Below are 24,998 nucleotides of genomic sequence, written 5' to 3'. Positions count from 1 at the left end.
CTTGCCGTGGCAGTACGTTGTGGTATGGCAATATTGACAACGTATCGATCTTGTCGATTTGTTGTTGATCTTGGCCGGCCAGAACGGGGATGTGTCTGTAGAGAATGTGTGGCTTGAAAACGCTGCCATAACCGCCCAATGACACTTTGGCTAACATTAAGTCTTTGTGCAACATTTCTTTGCGAATGTCCATCTTGAAGCCAGGCGAGATCCCTACCCCTATCTTCTAATGTCATATTCCTGCGAAGCATACCGATTTTTAAACTTGTACCAAGCTAACATGTTAACTGTATGTCGACTGAAAACTATGCACGTGCAACAACATTTGCACGTGTTTCATGTTCAGTAAAATTAAACTTCTATACAAAGAGAATAGCTTCATCTAATCGATACAATGTACGGTAATTTTTCGCTATTTTGTTCATTTTTGCAAGACCATTGGTGCCAAAAATATTGGCATCGAATAGTGTTTGCGGCATTGGTTTATTAGTGACAGACATAGTGTATGCTAATTTAACAGTGAAAATACTGTCGCTTTCATTACGATGGTATTATTGTAAAATACAGTTGCACATGTGAGATATGTACTGACCCTTAACTTGTTTTCAGTAGTATATATTTGTGTATTGACATGTATGTACGAGTATTGACATGTATGTATGTGTATTGACATACATGTATGTATGTGTATTAACATACATGTATGTATCTGTGTTGACATGTATGTATGTGTATTGACATGTATGTGTATTGACATACATGTATGTATCTGTGTTGACATGTATGTATGTGTATTGACATGTATGTGTATTAGCATACATGTATGTATCTGTGTTGACATGTATGTATGTGTATTGACATACATGTATGTATCTGTGTTGACATGTATGTACGAGTATTAACATGTATGTGTATTGACATGTATGTATGTGTATTAACATGTATGTATGTGTATTGACAAACATGTATGTATCTGTGTTGACATATATGTACAAGTATTGACATGTATGTACGAGTATCGACATGAATGTATGTGTGTTGACATCTGTGTTGACATGTATGTGTATTGACATGTATGTATCTGTGTTGACATGTATGTATGTGTATTGACATGTATGTATGTATGTATGTGTACTGCCATGTATGTGTATTGACATGTATGTATGTGTACTGACATACATGTATGTATCGGTGTTGACATGTATGTATGTGTGTTGACATGTATGTATCTGTGTTGACATGTATGTATATGTGTTGGCATGTATGTATCTGTGTTGACATGTATGTATGTGTGTTGACATGTATGTATGTGTATTGACATGTATGTTTGTGTGTTGACATGCATCTGTGTTGACATGTATGCATGTGTTGACATGTATGTATGTGTGTAGACATGTATGTATGTATGTTGACATGTATGTATCTGTGTTGACATGTATGTATCTGTGTTGACATGTATGTATGTGTGTTGACATGTATGTATGTGTATTGACATGTATGTATCTGTGTTGACATGTATGAATGTGTATTGACATGTATGTATATGTGTTGACATGTATCTGTGTTGACATGTATGTATTTGTGTTGACATGTATGTTTGTGTGTTGACATGTATGTATGTGTGTTGACATGCATCTGTGTTGACATGTATGCATGTGTTGACATGTATGTAAGTGTGTAGACATGTATGTATCTGTGTTGACATGTATGTGTGTATGTTGACATGTATGTATGTGTGTGTTGACATGTATGTATGTGTGTTGACATGTACCTATGTGTGTTGACATGTATGTGTGTGTGTTGACATGTATCTATGTGTGTTGACATGTGTGTATGTGTGCACATGTGTGTTCTTTCTTTTACTGGACACAGCCACTGTACTGTACATATTAGTACACTGAAGTGCTTATGATGTGTAGAAATATTTTACATTGCCTAATAATTCAGCTCTGTGCTTTTAACATTCAGTTTACTATAGGTTGTCACATACATACCAATATAAACTTGTAAATTAAGAAAGAAAAAACACAAACACAAAGAAAATAATAAATATATATTATAAAATATTATGAAATAAAATAAGAACAGTACCTATATGACGAATAAATTTGCAAATATCTTTACAATAAACTAAGATAATTCCAGACTTTGTATATCAAACGATAAGAAATTGTGACCTTCATTTTAACTACAGAGAAACCCCTCCTGACCGGACCCTCTGTAAACCAGAATTCTCTTAAAACCGGACGTTTTTCACTGTCCTTGAGAACAAAAACTTGGATAACCTTTAAAACTGGGTATTTTACTTGGTCCTGTGGGTGTCCGGTTTAGAGGGGTTTCACTGTTACACACTTCTTGTCTTAATTATGCACCTTCAGTTTTAATATTGATAACGTTACACAAGTTACACCTTGATGGACGGAGGGATGTCATGGATTAACAGAAAATAAGAACACAACCGATCACAAGAGACCAATCAACATGAAAACATCTTAATTCACTGATTAGATACGTCCTTTACAAACAAGGTTTCCAGTTATTATAGGATTTCTGTTACTTAAATCAGGAAATCACGAGTCAACATGAATTCTGGATCAATGGCCCAATATTTATTTATAACTGTGAGGTCTGTTTTTTCCATAAATATTTCATATGTTCACCTAATATGACTACCAGTTTTAGTTCTTTCCAGTTACTGGTTTCTAGAGCCCTAGCCCCTGTCCTGAGTCAGACCCCCAGTGCATGTATTGAAATAGACTGTTGTTGACAACTATATATGAAACAATCAAGAGAATGAGATGGCTTCTACAAACACAGTTGGCAGCAGACTTTTTTCAAAATATTTTGTAGGACAGGACAGAAAAATAATGGATTTCATGTGACATTGACAAATCATGTTCTCACATTAGAAAAGGATTATGTACTAAATAACAGACAGTTCTGTACAAGGGAGATTATCACATAGAGAGAGAGACAATGATAAAAGAAGACCTTAAGCCAGGAATGTTGAGTTGGACAGTTAGGCACCAGTATCAATCACAGCAGAGGACACAGATGTGTTGTTTAGTATTCAACATCTATAAAAGGCTTTTTAAATAAAAGTATATACGTAAAGATATGCATAAAATAAATATGGACATAGTTTGGGATAGTAAAGAAATGTAGAATGCTACAAATGTTTTCGCTAGATATCATTTATACGAAACAAGTGAAGTCCATGAGTTTGGTAAAAATGATATCTACCTAAAATGAGTGTGGTATTTTGTTTATTACCCACCTTCAAATAATGTAAAATCTGTCAGTTACTTCCAACGTAATGAGACATGTGAGCGCACAGAGTTAAGACGGGGGAAGATAAAATTGTTTACCGAAATGTTATTTAGCGACCAATACGCGCCTGGCGGTATGTACGAAATTTGTATGACAGCCAGACGTTCACCAGGTGGGTAATAATGAAACATTCAGCACTATACAGTTACTTAATTCCACATTACTGCACGAGTATCTGATATCTCAGTTAGTCACACATCAATTCTTATGTTTACAAAGTGTTCATTCATAATCACCTATAATATAAATGCTAGATACTTACAAAGCTCCACATTACCTATATTTACCAAATAACTACAAGTAATTACATAATGGGCAAGTTCAAAACTCATTAGTATACAAAAGAAAACTTCCATTGGGAAAATTATAGGATAAATAACAAAACATGTATTTGTTTGATTATCATTTCCACACTTCAAAGAAAACCTATTTCCACTAAGAAATGTGTGAATATACATAAGCAGCACAATCCTGTTAGATGATGGGGGTTGAGGGTAGGGAAAATATATTAAGTAAAACTAAAAATTTAAATAACACAGACCATACAAAATGTGGTTTCAATTTATCTGACTAGCACATCAGATAACCTTGTGGTATTCAACTCTAAAATATATTTTAATTTTATAGTCTGTTTCCACTAAAAGGGAATCAATGATTTGTCATGGAAAACATATTATTACATTTTGAAAATACCAAGTCTCATAACATTTTTTACCTAATATTCCAATGTAAATTTAAAAAGGTTTTTTTTTACTAATTACCATTAAATTGTATGGAATAAATCTCAGTTTTAATACAAGGATGAAAGCAAAATGGTGAACAGCCAATGCAAGCAATTGCAACTAAATTGTTAAAGTTTGTTTTCTTTATCGACACCTCTAGTGCACATTGATTTATTAATCATCGGCTATTGGATGTCAAACATATGGTAATTTTTACAGTCATAGAGAGGAAACCCACTAGAGTTTTTAACTAGTAGCAAGGTATCTTTTAACCATCCTACAGACAGGATAACACATACCACAGCCTTTGATATAAAAGTTGTGTATACCTGGATTGTTACTAGTAATTGACATGCAGTATACAAAAACTAGTAGAACAGCATGTGTAACTGGCAGGGGCGGGAAGTAGCCAGTGGTAAAGCGCTTGCTCCAGCCAGTGCACCACAACTGGTATATCAAAAGATCCCTTGCTACTAATGGAAAAATGTAGCGGGTTTCCTCTGTAAGTCAATTCGTCAAAATTACCAAATGTTCGACACCACAATGCTGACGATTAATAAATCAATGTGCTCTAGTGGTATTGTTAAACGTAAAACTGTATGTACAACTGACTGCATTTATTTGATTTGTATTGATAGTAATTTGTTTTGGTTTTTAATTTTATTTGCATTGAAATTTTAGTATAACATATTACGAGAGTTGATATGTTTTTAAATCTTAATAATATTTTTTGTTATACAGGTTTTAGCATAATTCATTATAGTTACATGCCAATTCATTAGTTCCCATTAGGCGCAAATCGACTATAACACAAATATAATCAAGTATTAACAACATTATGTAAGCAAAATAAAAATACATACAGTTAATTACAGGAAATTCTGGCACCATCATTGTGGCTTCATACACAGTAAATATCTTACATCTTACCATAACTTCACTTCAGATCCATTTTTAATAAGTGGAAAAACCCCATTTACATTACAATATTGTTTTAAAACATAGATGCATTCATAATACAAACAAAAAACCACCTCCAACAGCAATTTTATACTGAAAGTAACAAGTAATGTAAACATACAAGCTGACAGAGATAATATTTCAAACTACAAACATCATCATGCAACATAAATGCCTCCAGTTACACAATTGGATGGACTGATGGATGGATGGACTTATTTATGGACGATCATACAGAAGAACAGACAAACTGACAATGCAATATATCCACAGCTAAGCACCTGGCATTTTAATGTCATAACCAACTCAATATCATACATTTTCAACTTATTATTTAGTTTCTCTGTGAATACAGGGTGAAAATAATTTACACACAGACAAATTAATTAAGCACATCCTAAAATAATAAAGGACATTGATTTACTCCTTGATAAAAATGTACGTTTTATTTGATTTATCCCTAGAAAGGACTTACATCCAGATGTCATTGTGTTTAACATGGGGGGGTAGTATTACGTCATTAGTAAAGTTTTAGATAAATATTTTGTTATTAAAACATTCATTATAAAAACTAACTTGTCAATTTATAGTGTTAAATTATATTTAACACATGAAACAAACACGGCAAATGTGATAGTGTGGGTTTTTTTAATGATAATATGGTTAAATAAAGAAGTTACTTTTCCACCTGAGGTTTCCACCACCTCAGGTGTACTTTTTGTATCCCACAAGACCACATATGATGGAGTCTTATATTATTATACTTAAAACATATTATAGATAAGCTGTGATGGAAATATCTTGTGCAGCAAGAACCCAGCAAATTTGAACACAGTGAATTTGACTAGTGTAGATATGTCCACCACATAGAATACAGACCACCATACAGTTATGTACATACTATTTTCAAATACACGTCTTTAATGCTTTAAAAAAAAAAAAAATTACACTCATCCGATACCAATATACATGATTATTACCATGTATATCTGGCTATATAAAATTAAGTTACTATGAAAAAAATGGATTTAGATATTACATTAGACAACAAAACTATCACCAACCTCCTTATTTATTATTCATAATATATATAAGTATTTGCCTTAATGTGGAATGAAAAGAACAAAATAAAGTTTGATTTATCCATGTTTGATTTCAGGTTTTAACTCTTAGTTGTTTTGTAAAAGATACTTCTTGAATGAACTTTTGTAAGATTATAAATACATGTTTACAGAGAAAAACAAATAAGCTTGTCATATATTTTTACTTGATGTAAACACACAAGTATATATTAATCAAATGAATTTCCAGTCAAACAAAAACATAAGGCCTTTGACTAAAAGTACTTTCAACACTGACTAATCACAACCTCTGACTCATGTTTGATTATGTAAAGTCCAATTTGATTGGCTGTCAGTTGTTTTTATTCACAGCATTTTAGTTTCTTCTTCTTCTGTTGTTCATAAAGGTCTGTGTTTGTTCGCTGAACTTCTGCAAGATGCAAAACAAGCATTGTGAGAGTACTGCTAAAGCAATACATGTTCCCTACCGGGCCAAACACATTTTCAAATTTCATTACTTCAAGGGCCATAACTCTGTGATAAATGGGCCAATTGCCAAAGTTAAACTTGATCTGTAACAGTATATGATAAAGCTATACACACAATTTCAGTCAATATTTCAAGACATTATCAAAACAATCTCAAAAAATATATGTGTGGAATAGATGAACTGATAGACTTACAGACAGACAGATGGAGATGTGTGGAATAGATGGACTGATAGACTTACAGACAGACAGATGGAGATGTGTGGAATAGATGAACTGATAGACTTACAGACAGACAGATGGTGATGTGTGGAATAGATGGACTGATAGACTTACAGACAGACAGATGGAGATGTGTGGAATAGATGGACTGATAGACTTACAGACAGACAGATGGAGATGTGTGGAATAGATGAACTGATAGACTTACAGACAGATGGAGATGTGTGGAATAGATGGACTGATAGACTTACAGACAGACAGATGGAGATGTGTGGAATAGATGGACTGATAGACTTACAGACAGACAGATGGAGATGAAAACTATAGTGCCCTCCGGTTGGACTGGTAGGGAACTAAACAACCACACAATGTATTAAGAATCATACATAACAACCAATTTAAGCTTTGTGGTAAGAAAGACTTCCTCAGATACTTCACTCTGAATTATACACATCTCAAATTAACATAAGCATTTCATTTTTGCAAGTTATCCACAAAGTAATTTAATAATAAAGCAAATGTTCTATAAAAAGAACAAATTTACCACACTGATGCAAAACTGTATATTAAGTTATGTCAATGATGTAGAAAGTCTACCACTGATCGTATTATATATTGTGGAGAAGCATTCACAGGCCTATTGCCAACTTTATGTATGAAATAATAAATAAAATAAAAAATAACATTTTCAAATTACTGGTCATAACACATTCAACTATATAGTAATCACATCAACTTGAACAACCGACTTTGCATTAAATCCTCATTCAAACTTACGTATTAAGCTGTTTCCAATTTGTTTAGTTGAGGTTGTCGTTTCAACTTCCTTCAACAAAGATGCATCAAATATCAGCGACACAGCTCGAAAGAAAAAATCTCTAACATTTTCACCTAACAACAGAAGGAAAAAATATTAACTTCCAGTGTGAGCCCTGCAATGTCATGTGGAGCAGGATGTACATTCATAAATAATTTGAATGGTTTCCACAACATACTATCCTATTATATTCATTTAACACTAGAAGCAAAAACTGGTCTAGCGTGCAACCACTTGGACGTCCTGAACATGCATGAGATGTCCTTAAACTACTTTGTACCTGTTTTTGAAGAACCTCGGTTAATAATTTCTTAAATGGCTCTCCATAATCATAGACTTTAGAGGTGCAGTTAATAACTCCCCTCAATATATTTTGTTCATGTTTAGGTCTGGTACGTGTTTTTCTAAGAACTTCAAATGTACTTTATCCTACCCTGTACCTGTTTTAGAAGAGACAGCCCAGAACTCGGCTCCAAGCTGATTGGCTATGGCCAAGGCACGAGCTTCAATGTCATTGTAAGTAGAGGGCGATATCAAGTCCTTTTTCGTTCCAACAAGACACCTGATTGGATCATCAGCACTCTGACACGCCTCTTCCATCCACTGGGCGGCATGCTCCAGGGTGCTCACATCCGACAGATCAAACACAACAAACACACCTGGAAGAAAATGAGAAATAGAAAAACGTGTCACACTGTTTTCCAGTGCCACACTCAGTACCTAGTATAGGGCAGGATGTAGCACTGTGTAATACATTCATTTAACCCTAATACGTTTATTTAACCAAAATAGGTTTATTTAACCCTAATATGCTCATTTAGCACTTAGCACCATAAAACAGGTTAATGAGCGGCTTGTGAGCGCAGGACTAGTTGACCAAGTATATTTAAAACAGTTTCTACTCTTGCAAGCACCTCCATTAATCTGAAGAAAATCAACTGTGCGCCTATTTTTCATATTTTAAGCAAATTTGATTTAAGACACAAATGCAAAGTTGTACTGATATTAACATCAATTTGCACTGCACATATTCATTCCTTCACTTTTATAATATTATAAGATGGAGTGGGGGGATCAGTTTACTAATCAAGTACATGTATGTTGTTGAATATCATTTGTTGACTATAAGATTCCATCATAACATGCAACCATTTTATTACTTGTTACAAGTTGATAACAGATAATTAACCCTTGTTCAGCTGAACCAAGCAAACAACTATTCTAGTGGACTATTTCCTAATCTTACTAAAGTGTTGTCTTACCATTAGCACCTCTGTAGTACGATGCCGCAATACACTTAAATCTTTCCTGCCCAGCTGTATCCCATCTGTAATCAAAGTAATGACAACATGGTAATGATTAAACAACAAACACAGCAGTGCCCATAGGACATCAAATCCAGAGCACGAAGTCTCAACTACAGATAGCAGGGTTTACGCGGTCATTCACCAAGTCATCAAATCCAGAGCACGAAGTCTCAACTATAGGTAGCAGGGTTTACGCGGTCATTCACCAAGTCATCAAATCCAGAGCACGAAGTCTCAACTACAGATAGCAGGGTTTACGCGGTCATTCACCAAGTCATCAAATCCAGAGCACGAAGTCTCAACTACAGATAGCAGGGTTTACGCAGTCATTCACCAAGTCATCAAATCCAGAGCACGAAGTCTCAACTACAGATAGCAGGGTTTATGCGGTCATTCACCAAGTCATCAAATCCAGAGCACGAAGTCTCAACTACAGATAGCAGGGTTTACGCGGTCATTCACCAAGTCATCAAATCCAGAGCACAAAGTCTCAACTATAGATAGCAGGGTTTACGTGGTCATTCACCAAGTCATCAAATCCAGAGCACGAAGTCTCAACTACAGATAGCAGGGTTTACGCGGTCATTCACCAAGTCATCAAATCCAGAGCACGAAGTCTCAACTACAGATAGCAGGGTTTATGCGGTCATTCACCAAGTCATCAAATCCAGAGCACGAAGTCTCAACTACAGATAGCAGGGTTTACGCGGTCATTCACCAAGTCATCAAATCCAGAGCACAAAGTCTCAACTATAGATAGCAGGGTTTACGCGTTCATTCACCAAGTCATCAAATCCAGAGCACAAAGTCTCAACTACAGATAGCAGGGTTTACGTGGTCATTCACCAAGTCATCAAATCCAGAGCACAAAGTCTCAACTACAGATAGCAGGGTTTACGCGGTCATTCACCAAGTCATCAAATCCAGAGCACAAAGTCTCAACTATAGATAGCAGGGTTTACGTGGTCATTCACCAAGTCATCAAATCCAGAGCACGAAGTCTCAACTACAGATAGCAGGGTTTACGCGGTCATTCACCAAGTCATCAAATCCAGAGCACAAAGTCTCAACTACAGATAGCAGGGTTTACGCGGTCATTCACCAAGTCATCAAATCCAGAGCACGAAGTCTCAACTACAGATAGCAGGGTTTACGCGGTCATTCACCAAGTCATCAAATGAGATTTAAAGTTGAATTTGTCGAATGTCATTTCCAATTCGCCAAAAACCTAATTAAAAACAGTGTGTATTTATATGTGTATAGCCAGTTTAAAACTTAATTGTTTAGTTCAATGTTACTTAAATTTGGCTATGGATTTTCTGATCAAATTTGTCAAATTGCTCCTAATTTTGGACGTCCAGCTTAAATTGTATTTTCCATATCTTTGCTATCGTCCGACTTATGCAAATTCTGATCATCAAAATCACCTGGGCTCTTTCTTGAAGTTCCAACCAGCTTCCAACTGTCACTTATAAATATACCATTAACTTAGTTACAAACTGCCAACAGCAGATACAGAATATTAACTTTTATAAAAGCACCATGTTTATGTGAAATGATTTGAAAATTAGTCAGCTTACTTAAATATTTAGTAATTATTTGGTGTTGATATCAATATTGCAGGAATCTGAAATGCATTATATCAGACAAATATGTATGTGTATTATTATGTAGAAGTATTAGATACATATATTAACTTGCTTACATCTGTAATTTACAGTCAAGAATGAAGAAAGTCTCTACTCCAAAGCTTCTATTATAGTGAGATTGTAGTTACAGCCAAATATATCAAACAAAATATGCAAATATTAAAAACATGTGAACAAAAGATGAATTAACTGTCTTACATCTGTAATGTAAACGGAGTATCAAGAATAAGAAATTTCTCTACTTCAAAATCTACTCCAATTGTTGCCTTGTAGTCGCGGTCAAAGACGTCATGAGAAAATCTGCAAATATAGAAATATATTGGTGCTAACAACAAGGCAAAGCAACAAAGGGGCTTAACTTGTTTTTTAATTGAAAAATAAGACAAATCTAAACTATTGTTTGTTCTGATACAAGGCATAAACCAGACTAAACTGTTAACATATACAGCACGTTTTAAACAGTGGTGCCAAATTAAAATAAAGTTTGTCATCTGTTTTAAAAATTTACACTTGGATGAATTTGGCAAGTGTCAGAGATGGCTCTGCATTGTGTGGAAATATTGTACAATTTTTCATTCTGTATTATTCTGCCTTGATCACAACTGTAAGTAAATTATATTTTATTTGGTATTAGTGGTGTCATTCATAGTGTTGTATGTAGCATCATTGTTAAAGAAATGTGAGAAAACTTGCTTAATATTGACATTGTTTAAAAACAGGTAACTGTAAAATGTTAAATGATGACTTGGATAAGCTGTGTCATTATTTTGATTACAATATGTTGTACTTCAGTTAATTTAAGTAGCAGATGATAAAAATAAGGATGATCATGAAAGGTGAAGAATGAAGAGGATTATAATGTTGATGGTCATCTGTGAATGTTGATGCCAGTTTTTGAGATTAAAAATTTGGGGCAGTATCCCAGTTGGATACTAACATTTCAAAATCTGGTATCCCACCTGAGAATATAGTATCCCACTTAAATGAAATTCATAAATAACATTGTAACAAACATGGACGACACTGTTCTCGTTCCCAGTCTATTGCTACACCGCAATTGATATCACGAAATTCGTGAAATTCGCAATCAAACAGAATCGGCAAAAACATTTGCTGCATCTATTTTTGAGTAATACTGACATAAATTAATATTTATCAGTAATCTATAAATGTTTCTGACATTACTAATGATAAACCTACCTGTATCAATTTTCTGCAGATGTGGAATCAATATCTCAAATAACATTTGAAGAGAGGAAGCATTCAATAAAAACAATAGCAACTTAGTGGTTTCCAGTCTATCGCTATGCCGCTATTGCTCCAGTGTAGCATTAGATTGGGTATGAGTTGGGGGAGACATTGTTATGGCATAGCATTAGACTGGGTACGAGCTTGAAAATACTGTTATATTTCACCAGTAAATGACGACTTTCATTGTTTCAGCAAAAAATTAAAATGCAGGATTAAAAAAAACAAATACATTATATGGTATCTGATACTGGGTTATTGAAGTCTGGTATCCAAAATTAAATTCTGGTATCCCCGGGATATTGGAATACCATTAATCTCGAACACTGGACGATGATAATGATGATTAGTGAATGGTGATGATTGTGATGAATATGGTGAATGGTGAACTGTGAAATGAGTAGAATAGTGGGAAAATATGACATTTTAATATTTAATTTTGAAAATTAATAATAAATTTTTATTTTATTTATTAAATGTTAATCTGTGATATAAATTAATGTTGATATCAATTTATTTGTATTAGAAATGATGTACAAATGAATGCACTTTCCCACATGAAATTGTACATATCACTAACATTAAACATTACTCAATGCATGGCTATTAAAAATCTATTTAATGAAAACCACAAATGTACCTGTTCACTAAACTGGTTTTTCCTACCGCGACATCACCTACAAACACAGCCTTAGAGATCTTTAAGCTGAAATTTAAAATGTTTACAATTATAAATATATGTTATGTTTTTAAAAGGCTCAGGAGAGTGAACCATCACTCTCTTCAAATGTAGAAGATGGAAAATTGCACTCCTCAGAATAACCAGTGTTACAGAGGAAAGGAAGGAATCACACTCCTAAACATAATTAAGTGTCTAAGAAATGTTGACAACCCTAAGCATGTTAGTATTTTAAAATAAAATTATTAATAATGAATTCTTTTTCACAGATAAAGGCAGACCTTCATTTTTAAGGTGCACGATTGTGTTTCTACTGCGCACGTTACATTATCATACCATGTTGTATCATATCATGTTGTATTTTAATATGTTCAATGTTAATTATCTTTGAATCATTTGTTGATTATTCTATCAAAAAAGTGCAGTTTGTAAACAAAAAATGAATGTGGTATTTCTCACACTGAACTGACAGGCATGCAGGTCTCTCAAAATCAAAACATTAGGTCTTAATATAGCTGTTGTGCAGGGTTCATTATAACTGGAAATATACCAATGAGGGGAGACAACCTTACTGCAATCTTTATGTTGAAAATATTCTTACCCAACTCTTCCGGTCCTATTTTCAGCAGCGGCTGCTTTCACTTTTGGGTGGAAGTTGATCTTGGGGTACGGAGTGGCATCAGGATGAAAAGCCTGAAAAAGCAGACATGTCAAACTGTGCTCGAGAAACACATACAACATGTATAACCCACTAGATTCAAAATCAAAATTAAATTGTTCAAAATCGTATCAATTTATGTAACTAAGCCATTTTTAGTTTGAAGCTTAGCTACAGTATGTATTGTAATGTACCTATACTACTTTTTAAACTTATAACAGTATACAACTTTAATTACAATGTTCAATATGGCAGGTTACAGGATTCCATCAATGATGAGTGTAGTGGTTAATTTTTTGTGAGGTAAATGTACATAGGAACTTGGTGGCAAAGGAACATTTGCCTCAACCCATTAATTACCACTAAAGAGTATATAAACAGTTTTTAGAATCTATGATTTACTGACCTGAGAATATTTTGAATTCATGTTATCCGTAACAATGTTTAACAGCATAATTCTGATGAATTAAACTGAGATAATTTTGAGAGGAGTTGGTCCGTAACAAGGTTTGGCAGCATGATTATGATTTAATAACCTGAGGACATTTTGACATCAGTTGGCCCGTAACAGTGTTCAACAGCATGATTTTGATTTACTAACCTGAGGAAATTTTGAGACGACGCGGTCCTTGGCAACATTGGACAGCATGATTCTGCCTGCAGACATCAGATTGGTGAAATATGTCACAGGGACAACTCTGTCACATCATGCAGAAAGCATTCACGTCAGCTGCAAATAAAATACATATACATTAGACCACCATCAAACAAGAAGACAAGTACATGTATGTGTAACAGCAGCTAAACACTCTGAACTACATGTATTAGGTGTGTAACATCTGGTTACTGTGATACTGCCACTAACCATCCAAGAGAGAAAAAACATGGACACCACACATACTACCGGTACTTCTACCATAGACCAAAAACCCGCTAAATTTTTCCATTAATTAGTAGCAAGGGATCTTTTATATGCACCATGCCACAGACAGGATAGCACATACCACAGCCTACCAGTCATGGTGCACTGGGTGGAGTGAGAAATAGCGCAATGGACCCACCGATGGGGATCGATCCCAGACTGACCACGCATCAAGTGAGCACTTTATCACTGGGCTGCGGACAATCACCAAAGCGACAAGTGATACACACACAAAGAAACAATATTACATTCATGTTTTCTCAAGGTAAGAAAAAGTATTTTATCTACGAGTGTATGCCTGCTTGGTGTGTGTACCACTCGATGGTATGTGCTATCCTGTCTGTGGGATGGTGTATATAAAAGATCCCTTGCTACTAATGGTAAACTGTAGCGGGTTTCCTCTCTAACACTATGATAAAATTATCAAATATTTGACATCCAATAGCCGATGATTAATGCATCAGTGCTCTAGTGGTGTTGTTAAACAAAACAAACCTTTTTTTGGCACTTGTCATCTTATCGTATGAGACAGCCCCTGGAAGATGAAATGACTGAGTGGGCGATCATGTGTCGCTACGTCACGATATAGGTCAGCGAACTTAGAATTCTGCTGTCCGAAGTTTACCAAAGCTTAGCTGAATGTGGGTGCTGTCGGGTTTCTTTCTGTAGTGTGTGTATCAGTGATTAATATTTGGATTTTTTATTCAAGAAACTTAAAAATTATTGATGTAAATGTATTTGACGTCAAACATAGGATTGTTGTGGTATTGGAGCGGGAATCTCTGACTACTCTTTGGTGGGCAGCGATTGAAAGAAAATTACATAGCTTGGTCTCTGACTGTAATGAGAGCGTATAACTGTCAAATGTCCATCTAGCTCTCTTACAGTCAGAGTACACTGGTGGCACCTATGTCTGTGTACCTAAGCATTTGTGTTATACATGTATTTTTAAGTTAAAATCTTTCTTTAAAAATATTTGTTTCACCGCCACAGTACAATGGAATTATAAACGTGTTACTACTGAAAGTTATTTTAATTTTAATGTTTTTAAACTCAAGTAATGAGTGCATTTTTAGTGGGACCCCTCTGTATTTACTGGCCTGCATGATGGCACATAAGTCTGCGCAGCAAACATTAAAACAACACTTCCGTCGCTAATATTTACAGAAATAGCAAACAAATAATAAATCTGACGTTTTGTACATTCTAAACAACAAACACTTCCTGTTATAGTCTGTTTCAGAAAAAATTAGATTATGCAAATGGCATAAATATAAATGGTGTTCCATGATCCTTAGTTTGGACAACACAAAATGACAATATATAAAAAGCCAATGTCAAAAATTTTGATTATTATTCAACAAAGGTTGTTTGTTATTAACTGTATAAATGAGCACAAATAGTGTCTGTTAGACATATAGGACAATCAATGATAATTTTCAAACAGACTATAGCTAAAATATGCCATACTGTAAGTGCAGGCTTCAAAATCTGTGTGCAGCCATTTTGCATTATGTCACTCAGAGGAAAATTCAAACTATGCTTGGATGTTTACATTAACAGATAAAATAAAACATTTATTTCATTTATGGATTCATAAATTACAATAAGGTATGTATTGAAATGTCTATGTAAACTTGTGTAAGTTGATATACAAGGTTGATCATTACAGCGTTGACAGACATGTGACGTGTTGACAGGTGATACAAAAAACATTGATCGAGGCTGGCAAAGGTATACTTTTAGTCCATTAATTCAGAGTTGTTGTTTTTTCAATCAAATTGTTATCTATCAGTTTTATACATATACTGACACACAATGAAAATGCAAAAACAACTTTTCATTGCAAATAACGACAAACTATTAATGAATTGATGGATAATGTAATATGACATTAATGACTGGTATTCATGAGATACATTCACATGGAAACATGGCCAGTTATCATCAGTAATCGAGTTGCATTCGTAATCGAAAAGTTCAACCCCCCCATATCAAGGTCAGTATCTGGTGTGTCCACCATTGGCCCAAGAGCATGCGTGAAGACGACGGGGAAAGGATTGGCACAAACATCTCAAATAAGCCACAGGAATGTTCCTCCACTCCTCCTGCAATGCCTGTGCAAACTCAGCGACGTTACGCCGTGGTGGCTGGCAGTGACATCCTAACTCATACACCATGTGTTCAATTGGGTTCAAATCCAGAGAAACGGTGGGCCAGTTCATAACGGTGATACCGGCTTGTTGCAGGAATGCCTGGGTAATTCTTGCATTATGTGGATGGGCATTGTCTTGTTGAAAGAGAAGGGGACCTCCTGGTCTTCGGTGACGGCACAGAAGTGGCTGGAAAATTGGTCTTAGAATAACGTCAACATAACGCTGGGCTGTAAGGGCATCGTGGACAATGATGAGATCACTCCTGAAATCACAGTTGATTGCCCCCCATACCATCAGACAACTGCTGCCAAACCGACCACGTTCCCTCACACATCTGTCAGCGTACCGTTCATGGAGTCTCCTGTACACACGTGCTCTTCCATCGACAAAGGAGACAAAGAAACGGGACTCATCTGAGAAAACAATGCTCCGGTAAAAGGCTGGTGGATGATTACCATTCTGGAGAGGTAACTGTAGACATGCAGCACAATGTCGCGGTGTCATGATGTTACCGTTGTACGGGCGTCTGCATCTGATGAGTCCAGCCGTTCTGGGTCGACGGATGACTGTCATCGGATGGATAGGCCTTCCATGACGTCCTACCGTGTTGCTTGCTGTCATCGTCAAAGTTCTGAACCAGTCACAGAGGTTGTGTCGTCAAATCTGCCGATCTTGGCGTGGGGTCGTAACGGGATGTTGACCAGGTCGAGGTCGATCATGGACACTCCCGGTCTGTTGATGACATTCAACAAGTCATCCAATAGTTGATGGATGGACTCTGAAGGTCCTAGCAACTTGGCTTTGCGAAGTCCCACCTTGAACCATGCCCAACGCTAGCTCCCTTTGTTCTTCTATGTGTCGTGGCATTCTTAATGTGACAAGGAATATCACACTGTTACGTGACTCTTATTTGTCCACATACTGGCATTTCACGTGCATTGCATGCAGCATGATTGAGCATGTAGTGAACGCATTTCACACCATTTTGTGTTTTTGCTATTGTATGTGTAACGAGAACAAAACCAGGATTAAAACCCAGACAAAAGTACCAATCAATGGCTCCTCTCATAAATTGTTATTTTAAGTCCAATAAATATTTTTTTTATTAATCACAACAAAGTATTGAAAAATATCTGTTTTGCATTTTCATTGTGTGTCAGTATATATTCACAATCAAGATGTGTTGTTTTAACCATTGTTTTATGTATTAAATTAACGTTTTGTTTACAAATATACCCCCAACACTTATTTCAAGGTGTAATGTAACGTAAATGATGTGTGCAGACTTTTGTGCCGCACAGACTAAGGTGACATGAATGTACTCGGGATGCAGATGATTCGTCCACTAAAAATGCGTCCACTGTTGAACTCGAGACGATTCATCCACAACCAAAAATTGTTCTTGGACAATTCGTCCATTATAATTTTTATAGTTAAATTTAGAACTTAGCTGGAATCTGGTAGCCGAATGGACATAATATCGTTGTTTATTGGTTGGTTATCTCAAATTACATCACGTTATGGTATTTTTTACATAAATGATGAGATTTTAGTTTAGTTACTAGCTTTGTTTTCTAAATGGTATGTCAGAATTATAGGTGTAGTTGAAGAGCAATTTGAATAACAACATATCAATATTGTACTATAATGGACACAGACAGACAATAACAAGTTGATAATGCCAGTAAAAATTAGTTTGTTTTATATACACTCATGTCACCTTAGTCTGCGCACGTTAATGACATTACATTACGTCTTGAAACAAACAAACAACGTTAACTTAGGCCAAGAGAATGAAAGTTATAGATTTGCGTCCAAACAATTTTAAAAACACATGAGGCTTTTTTTTCATTTTTCATTATTTTATTGATCTATTATTTCCATAGTAGATTCAAGTCCAAATGAAGTCTTTGACATGTTTGAAGGTGGAATATAAACTATTGAAATTTTTTTATTTCATTTCAATTGAGCTCTAACTAGCTAGCTAGGGCCTATATGATTCAGTGTCTCCTTTGGATTGGTGGATCAAGGCAGTCCTCGCACTGAGGATAGGTATCTGCTTCATCTTCGACACCATGGAGGTATTCTTCACACTGTATACAGCAGGGCTCATATCCACAAGCACAGTACAGCTTCTCTATGTGGTCGAGGCAGTCATGATCCTTCACGATCATTAAGTGCCTTTTTTGTGCAAATAGTGAAATTTTTTTGTAAATAATGAAAATTTTCAGCGGTACCTTTCACGGCATGCAGGCAGTGGACGCAAATCTATAACTTTCATTCTCATGGCCTTAATTCACAAAACCGTTGTTAAAACAACACATCTTGATTGTGAATATACGTATAAAACTGGTCGATAACACTTTTATTGAAAAAACTCTGAATTAAAGGGACACGCCGTAGTTACGGCTAGTTGTTAACCATTACTGCGTTGTTTTTCGCTATTAAACCCATTTTTTCACAAATAAAATTGCACTTTACTTACATTTTATTATTTAGAAGACACATTTCCATTCACCTGAAGTGCTTTTTGGTAATCCTGGTAATCCTGATGTTTGTAAAACCACGAAATGCATTTTTTGTATTTCTTAAAATTCTGCGAGCACTCGAGAAAAAAACGTTAAGCAAGCGAGGTCCAATCTATTTTTAGAGGAAATCTTCCTGTGTAAATGTCACAGACGTTGGTATACCATGTGACCATTATCATTTTGGTTCGGTCTGTTTTCTCGTGCACGGTTTGCGCAATCAACATACGATTTGTTGTCGTTCATTTGTGAGATTTTTCTTCACAGTTGGGCAATTCCACGCTAAAGTGGACATGGAGTGAAAAAATCAAATCATGTTATTCCTTATATATTAAGATTGTTTTTAATGTAAAATTGTCTGGAGAATCCAAATCTGATAAGTAAAATATTGTAAAATAAATGGATGTGTTTGACTTTAGCTATTTTATGAGGATACCGTCACACTAAAAATATGACATTTCCGTAATACACACTATGAATTTATGTACAGCAGCCATGTAATTGAAGGTAATATTCTTTTTATTAGTGTTTTTGTTTTACCACTAACAAAGTACTACACTTCATAATCCACTTTAATGAAAAAAAAAAAAAATTAAGATTTAGGGGAAATTAGAAAACATAGAATCAGTTTGTAATTCCGTTACCGAAAACAAACAAAAAGTTAGATTGTATTATTCATATATGTAATCAAGGAATCAACTCATATTCTCTGAGTATATGTTAATGGACATAATCAGACACATTTACTTTCAAATTCATACATTATTAGTAAAATTATATAGCTGTAAACATATATGTAATTCCGTTACCATAGGTTTGTAATTCCGTTACCGTCTTTGGTATATAGTGTCAAGAAACACTTTAATATAAATCTACATAGCACTAAAATGCTACACTCTTATCCATATACACCAATACATCAAGTGATGTAACAATAGGAAGATATACAAAATCTTTTTTAAAAATCCATATGGTAATAGTACTAGTAGTGGCTCCAAATGCATTTGCGGAACACCCATAGCAAATATAAATGTCATCCATTAACAATATAGAAATTAAGGAAATCTGATACACTTTAACCAAACAGTACTACTTAAAAGCTTCATTATGATGACTAAACTTCTGCAAATCCATGACAAAATTCAAGTTATAATGGAAACCTACTAGAATTATATCGGGGCTCGAAATATGAAGTAAAATATGGCCTGCTGTGAAACAAAAATGGAAATAAGACAGCACAAGGTGAATGTAGGGTTTGGGACAATGTGTGGAAAATTAGGACCTCTGATATGTAGTTTAGAGCATTATAAAATTATAATGTAACATAATTATGAGCTCGGCCTCAGCTAAATAGAAGATGAAATGATCGTACGTACATCTGTTTTTTGAAAAGTGACGCAATTTTTAGTTAATTTTAGCAGGTGAATGTTTATTTCACTTGCAAGATTTAAAATTAGACTTCTTTTCACTTTAACCGGCCTCAGTGGCGTCGTGATTAGGCCATCAGTCTACAGGCTGGTAGGTACTGGGTTCGTATCCCAGTCGAGGCATGGGATTTTTAATCCAGATACCGACTCCAAACCCAGAGTGAGTGCTCCGCAAGGCTCAATGGGTAGGTGTAAACCACTTGCACCGACTAGTGATCCATAACTGGTTCAACAAAGGCCATGGTTTGTGCTATCCTGCCTGTGGGAAGTGCAAATAAAAGATCCCTTGCTGCTAATCGGAAGAGTAGCCCATGTAGTGGCGACAGCGGGTTTCCTCTCAAAATCTGTGTGGTCCTTAACCATATGTCTGACGCCATATAACCGTAAATAAAATGTGTTGAGTGCGTCGTTAAATAAAACATTTCTTTCTTTTTCTTTTCACTTTTTACAGGCCACTATTTCAAGCTCTGTATAGATCTTTAAACGTATATAGGGTCCAGAAAGTGGAAATGTAACATAACATATTTACTTGAAGCAAACTTTAATTTTACTTTATCCAAAGGCATTTATTGACTGTACATGAATTTAATAATTTATATTTAAATGACAGGATATCCAGAAAATGGAAAGTATCATTCTAATTACCAACATTATGCTTTTAAATGTATATAATGGACAAAAAGAAAGCAACTGTTTTATAGTGTTAATGCCGTCTTTACAAGAAAATCTAATCTGAGTAAAATGCTTAAAATGGAAAGATAGCATGTTTGGTTGGCCAAAAAAGAAAATACTGGTATTTTGAATGTTGTCATGTATGTTATCATAACCTCAAATAGATGAGGAATTTTATTATTAGGCATAATATCTTTCACTTACCGTAATACAATCTAGATGTTTGACGGTCAGTTTATATAATTTTAATTGGCCTGTGTTCCTCTGACCTGGTGTAATTCTTTTGTTATTAACAATGTCACTGTTCAAGAATTTTTTTCAATTGCTGTCAAACATTTTAAACATTTACTATGTAATATGTACACAGTTTAGTGCTAGTTTAAATCTCCACTCATATACATGTACGTGTACATTTTACCGATATTGAAAGTAGTTATCATTTGAAATATTAGTATGAATGCTTAAAACAAGTATACTGAATTATTATTTAACTTATAAAATTATACAACATATTTGCAAATCAAATTTAAAGTAAATAAATATTGTTTTTCAAAAGTAAATTCAGAGTGGTAATTCCGTTACCGAACTGTGTAATTCCGTTACCGGCATTCAATGTTGTACAACAAAATTATGAAAAGATAATTTGGAATATAATTTCTATTTTGTTAATCACAAGTCATTAGGAGATCATTCCATCATGAAGATAAATAATTATTTCATCATACTTCACAGAGTTTGTAGATGTTTTGCAGTGCCAGTAAAAATGGTGTCCGTTTTTATGTAATTCCGTTACCAAACTTTAATTAAGTACTCATGCACTACACTTTGCAGTAGGGAGTCTCACTTCTGCCCATGACAAGCACTAGTGCAGTACTAGTGTATCACATAGTTACATCATTATGATAATTTTTCTTATGTGGACTAGCTGAGTTTAATGCCTGAAATATCTCTCCAACTCGTAATTCCGTTACCGTGGAATTGCCCAGTTCATGAACATTTTCAGTAACAATAAACTTCAGACAAGTAAGTGTCTCAATACAAAACGTTACAAACCCTTAAAACCAATAATTTTGCTAAGTCTTACAATATCTGGAGAGGGGATACAACCAGGACAGAACAGTTGGAACATGTCCAGAAAAGGTGAAAGGAACGCACCCCAAGTCAGTGAAATTTGTCGTGACGTAGGCATTGTTGTGCTTCGAGCGGGATGCAGATGATTCGTCCTCTGGACATTTCGTCCACAGACGATTCGTCCACTGTTGAACTCGAGACGATTCGTCCACAACCAAAAATTGTTCTTGGACAATTCGTCCATTATAATTTTTATAGTTAAATTTAGAACTTAGCTGGAACCTGGTAGCGGATCTCAAATGACATCACGTTATGGTATTTTTGACATAAATGACGAGATTTTAGTTTAGTTACTAGCTTTGTTTTCTAAATAGTATGTCAGAATTATAGGTGTAGTTGAAGAGAAATTTGAACAACAGCATATCAATAAAGTACTATAATGGACACAGACAGACAATAACAAGTTGATAATGCCAGTAAAAATTAATTTGTTTCATATACTAGTAGTTTACCACAAAACGAAAATAACTGACCATTGTAAAAAATAACATTTTAGATTTATTGGTCTAAATGTTGTAATCGAGTGGACGAATTGTCTGAGGTGGGTGGACGAATTGTACGGTGGACGAAACGTCCAGAGGACGAACCATCTGGAAAGCCTTCGAGTGACATCTACCGGCGGCGGTGACATCAGAATACTAACTTTCAAAATTATTTCAAGCAATTGGGACATGGGGATTCCCATGGTATTTATCGATATAAAACCTGCTTTTTCACTCCATTTGATAAAAACGTGATCTAAGTGTGTTACAGGTTTGTAGATTAACCAAATTATAATTTATTTTCGCTGGATGGAACTACACTTCAACTAGGGTGTGCGGCTTTAATGCACTAAAAGTATACTTTTGCTCGCCATTTTGTCCTGAAGTCTAGCCCGAGAAATTTTAAACTATTATGCTACGATATGTTATACCATTTTATTTATGAACTTACCGTAGCTCTAGCTATCATAAACAATATGCGGTTTTCAAAACTTTAATGTTGACAGACACATGGAATTCAACCGGAACAGGAAATAAGAGGTAGACAAACCGGAAATAATAGATCTAATTAATAATCGCAAACGACAATAAGGGATCGATAGAACGGAGCCTGGCGATCTCGCCCCGTGTCGACCACGCCCTGGCGAATTCGCCCGGGGCGACTTCGCCAGGACTTATTTTACTCGTTAGGCGAAGTTATCATACATATTAGACTTGCTAGAAGACATATATTACAACATATATTATAGTATATATCTACTGTCATTATCAGCATGTTTTTGTGCCAAAACTACAGGGTTATACCTCGTATACTACTAGTTTTGTGTTGGGACACGCTGTGGCGAGATCGCCATATTTACTTCCGTGTTGCATGTCTGTTTAGCGAAGTCGCCAGTACATTATAACTCAACAATATTCAAGTTACAAGCTGTTTTATGTTTACTTCATTAAGTAAATACATGTGCAGTAGTCATGTTTTGATTTTCTTGTTGTAAAATGTAATACATTGGTAGTTTACATTTCTGACGATTTCACCAACTCACTTGCAAGCCGGGGCGAGATCGCCAGGATTTTCCAACGGAGCCTGGCGATCTCGCCCCGTGTCGATCTTGTTTTTTTTCTTGTTTAAGTTTACAGTTTACAGTTTATTATAATAAATACACGTAAAGTACACATTTATGGTTTGTTTCATCATGTAATGTAAAAAAAATTAAGTTTACATTTCTTATTATTTCACTTGTTCAGGCTGTGGCGAGATCGCCAGGATTTTCTCAGTGTAGCATTTTTATGTTGGTGAAGTTGTCACACGTTACTACGCAACTATTTGTCATAAGTGCACACTTTGATGTTCAATTTGGTATAATAAATATATGAACAAGACAACATTCATTTATTGTTTTGTTTTTATTGTGTAATGTGCAATTTTTTAATAATAAATACATAAACAGTACTTACTTGTTTGTTTTCTTGTATAATGTGATATATTCGTAATTATTAGTTCTGTCCATTCCACTTCAACAAGCTGTGCCAAATCACTATGATTTTATTGAGTGATGCATATTCGTTTATTTCATTACAGCAAATAAATAAATGTACCGTTCACAATTTACTGAATTAATGCTATAATTACTTGATTAATTTTGATTGACTGATTAACTGTTCACCATTACCCCCGATTACAGTGTGCACAGTATTCAAGTCCAGCTCTACCTGCATGTTACATTACATGATGAAACAAACCATAAATGTGTACTTTACGTGTATTTATTATAATAAACTGTAAACTGTAAACTTAAACAAGAAAAAACAAGATCGACACGGGGCGAGATCGCCAGGCTCCGTTGGAAAATCCTGGCGATCTCGCCCCGGCTTGCAAGTGAAATCGTCAGAAATGTAAACTACCAATGTATTACATTTTACAACAAGAAAATCAAAATATGACTACTGCACATGTATTTACTTAATGAAGTAAACATAAAACAGCTTGTAACTTGAATATTGTTGAGTTATAATGTACTGGCGACTTCGCTAAACAGACATGCAACACGGAAGTAAATATGGCGATCTCGCCACAGCGTGTCCCAACACAAAACTAGTAGTATACGAGGTATAACCCTGTAGTTTTGGCACAAAAACATGCTGATAATGACAGTAGATATATACTATAATACATGTTGTAATATATGTCTTCTAGCAAGTCTAATATGTATGATAACTTCGCCTAACGATGAAAATAAGTCCTGGCGAACTCGCCCGGGGCGACTTCGCCAGGGCGAGATCGACACGGGGCGAGATCGCCATACTTCGATAGAACGGGGAACGCCTTTTTTTCATGCGTCTACAAAATACTTATTTCTGAGCTGATTGTTTTCTAAATTGGACACTAAAATAGTTGTTGTTGTTGCTGTTATTGTTTGTTATTTCCAAACACTTTTACTTTTCGTCTTACGTCAAACAAAACTGAAATCATTTCGTACCCTAGTCATTTGAAGTAGGGCGATCTCGCCACCGGTCGATCGAAGTAGGGCGATCTCGCCACCGG

General features: G+C 35.2%; 1 protein-coding gene across 2 annotated transcripts; it reads right to left on the bottom strand.

The window, feature by feature from the left end:
* Positions 1–2,040: 2,040 nt before the first annotated feature.
* On the bottom strand, positions 2,041–23,485 carry LOC121369347 (ras-related protein Rab-34-like). 2 transcript variants are annotated; one of them, XM_041494350.1, is made up of 9 exons: positions 22,908–23,485; positions 13,743–13,871; positions 13,085–13,176; positions 12,445–12,510; positions 10,755–10,856; positions 8,863–8,927; positions 8,041–8,259; positions 7,561–7,674; positions 2,041–6,503 (listed from the first exon to the last, which is right to left on the bottom strand). In XM_041494350.1, the coding sequence occupies exons 2-9, from the start codon at positions 13,806–13,808 to the stop codon at positions 6,436–6,438; spliced, it is 792 nt and encodes a 263-aa protein (XP_041350284.1). In that variant the 5' UTR covers positions 13,809–13,871; positions 22,908–23,485; the 3' UTR covers positions 2,041–6,435. The 2 variants fall into 2 exon arrangements, with proteins under 2 accessions (XP_041350284.1, XP_041350285.1); XM_041494351.1 differs by lacking the exon at positions 22,908–23,485 and adding an exon at positions 21,928–21,946.
* Between the last annotated feature and the right edge of the window lie 1,513 nt (positions 23,486–24,998).

This window comes from Gigantopelta aegis, chromosome 3, assembly GCF_016097555.1.
Source record: "Gigantopelta aegis isolate Gae_Host chromosome 3, Gae_host_genome, whole genome shotgun sequence".
NCBI lineage: Eukaryota > Metazoa > Mollusca > Gastropoda > Neomphalida > Peltospiridae > Gigantopelta > Gigantopelta aegis.
Note: the sequence above shows the minus strand (reverse complement) of the source record. Positions and strands in the feature narration are given on the sequence as shown.

Excerpts from the sequence above, each read along its gene's own strand:
- LOC121369347 (XM_041494350.1), bottom strand. The coding sequence starts at position 13,808 with ATGTCTGCAGGCAGAATCATGCTGTCCAATGTTGCCAAGGACCGCGTC. Across the intron at positions 8,928-10,754 it reads ACTCCGTTTACATTACAGAT|ATGGGATACAGCTGGGCAGG; the intron begins GTAAGACAGTTA and ends CTTTGATTACAG. Across the intron at positions 6,504-7,560 it reads AATTGGAAACAGCTTAATAC|AAGTTCAGCGAACAAACACA; the intron begins GTAAGTTTGAAT and ends TGCATCTTGCAG.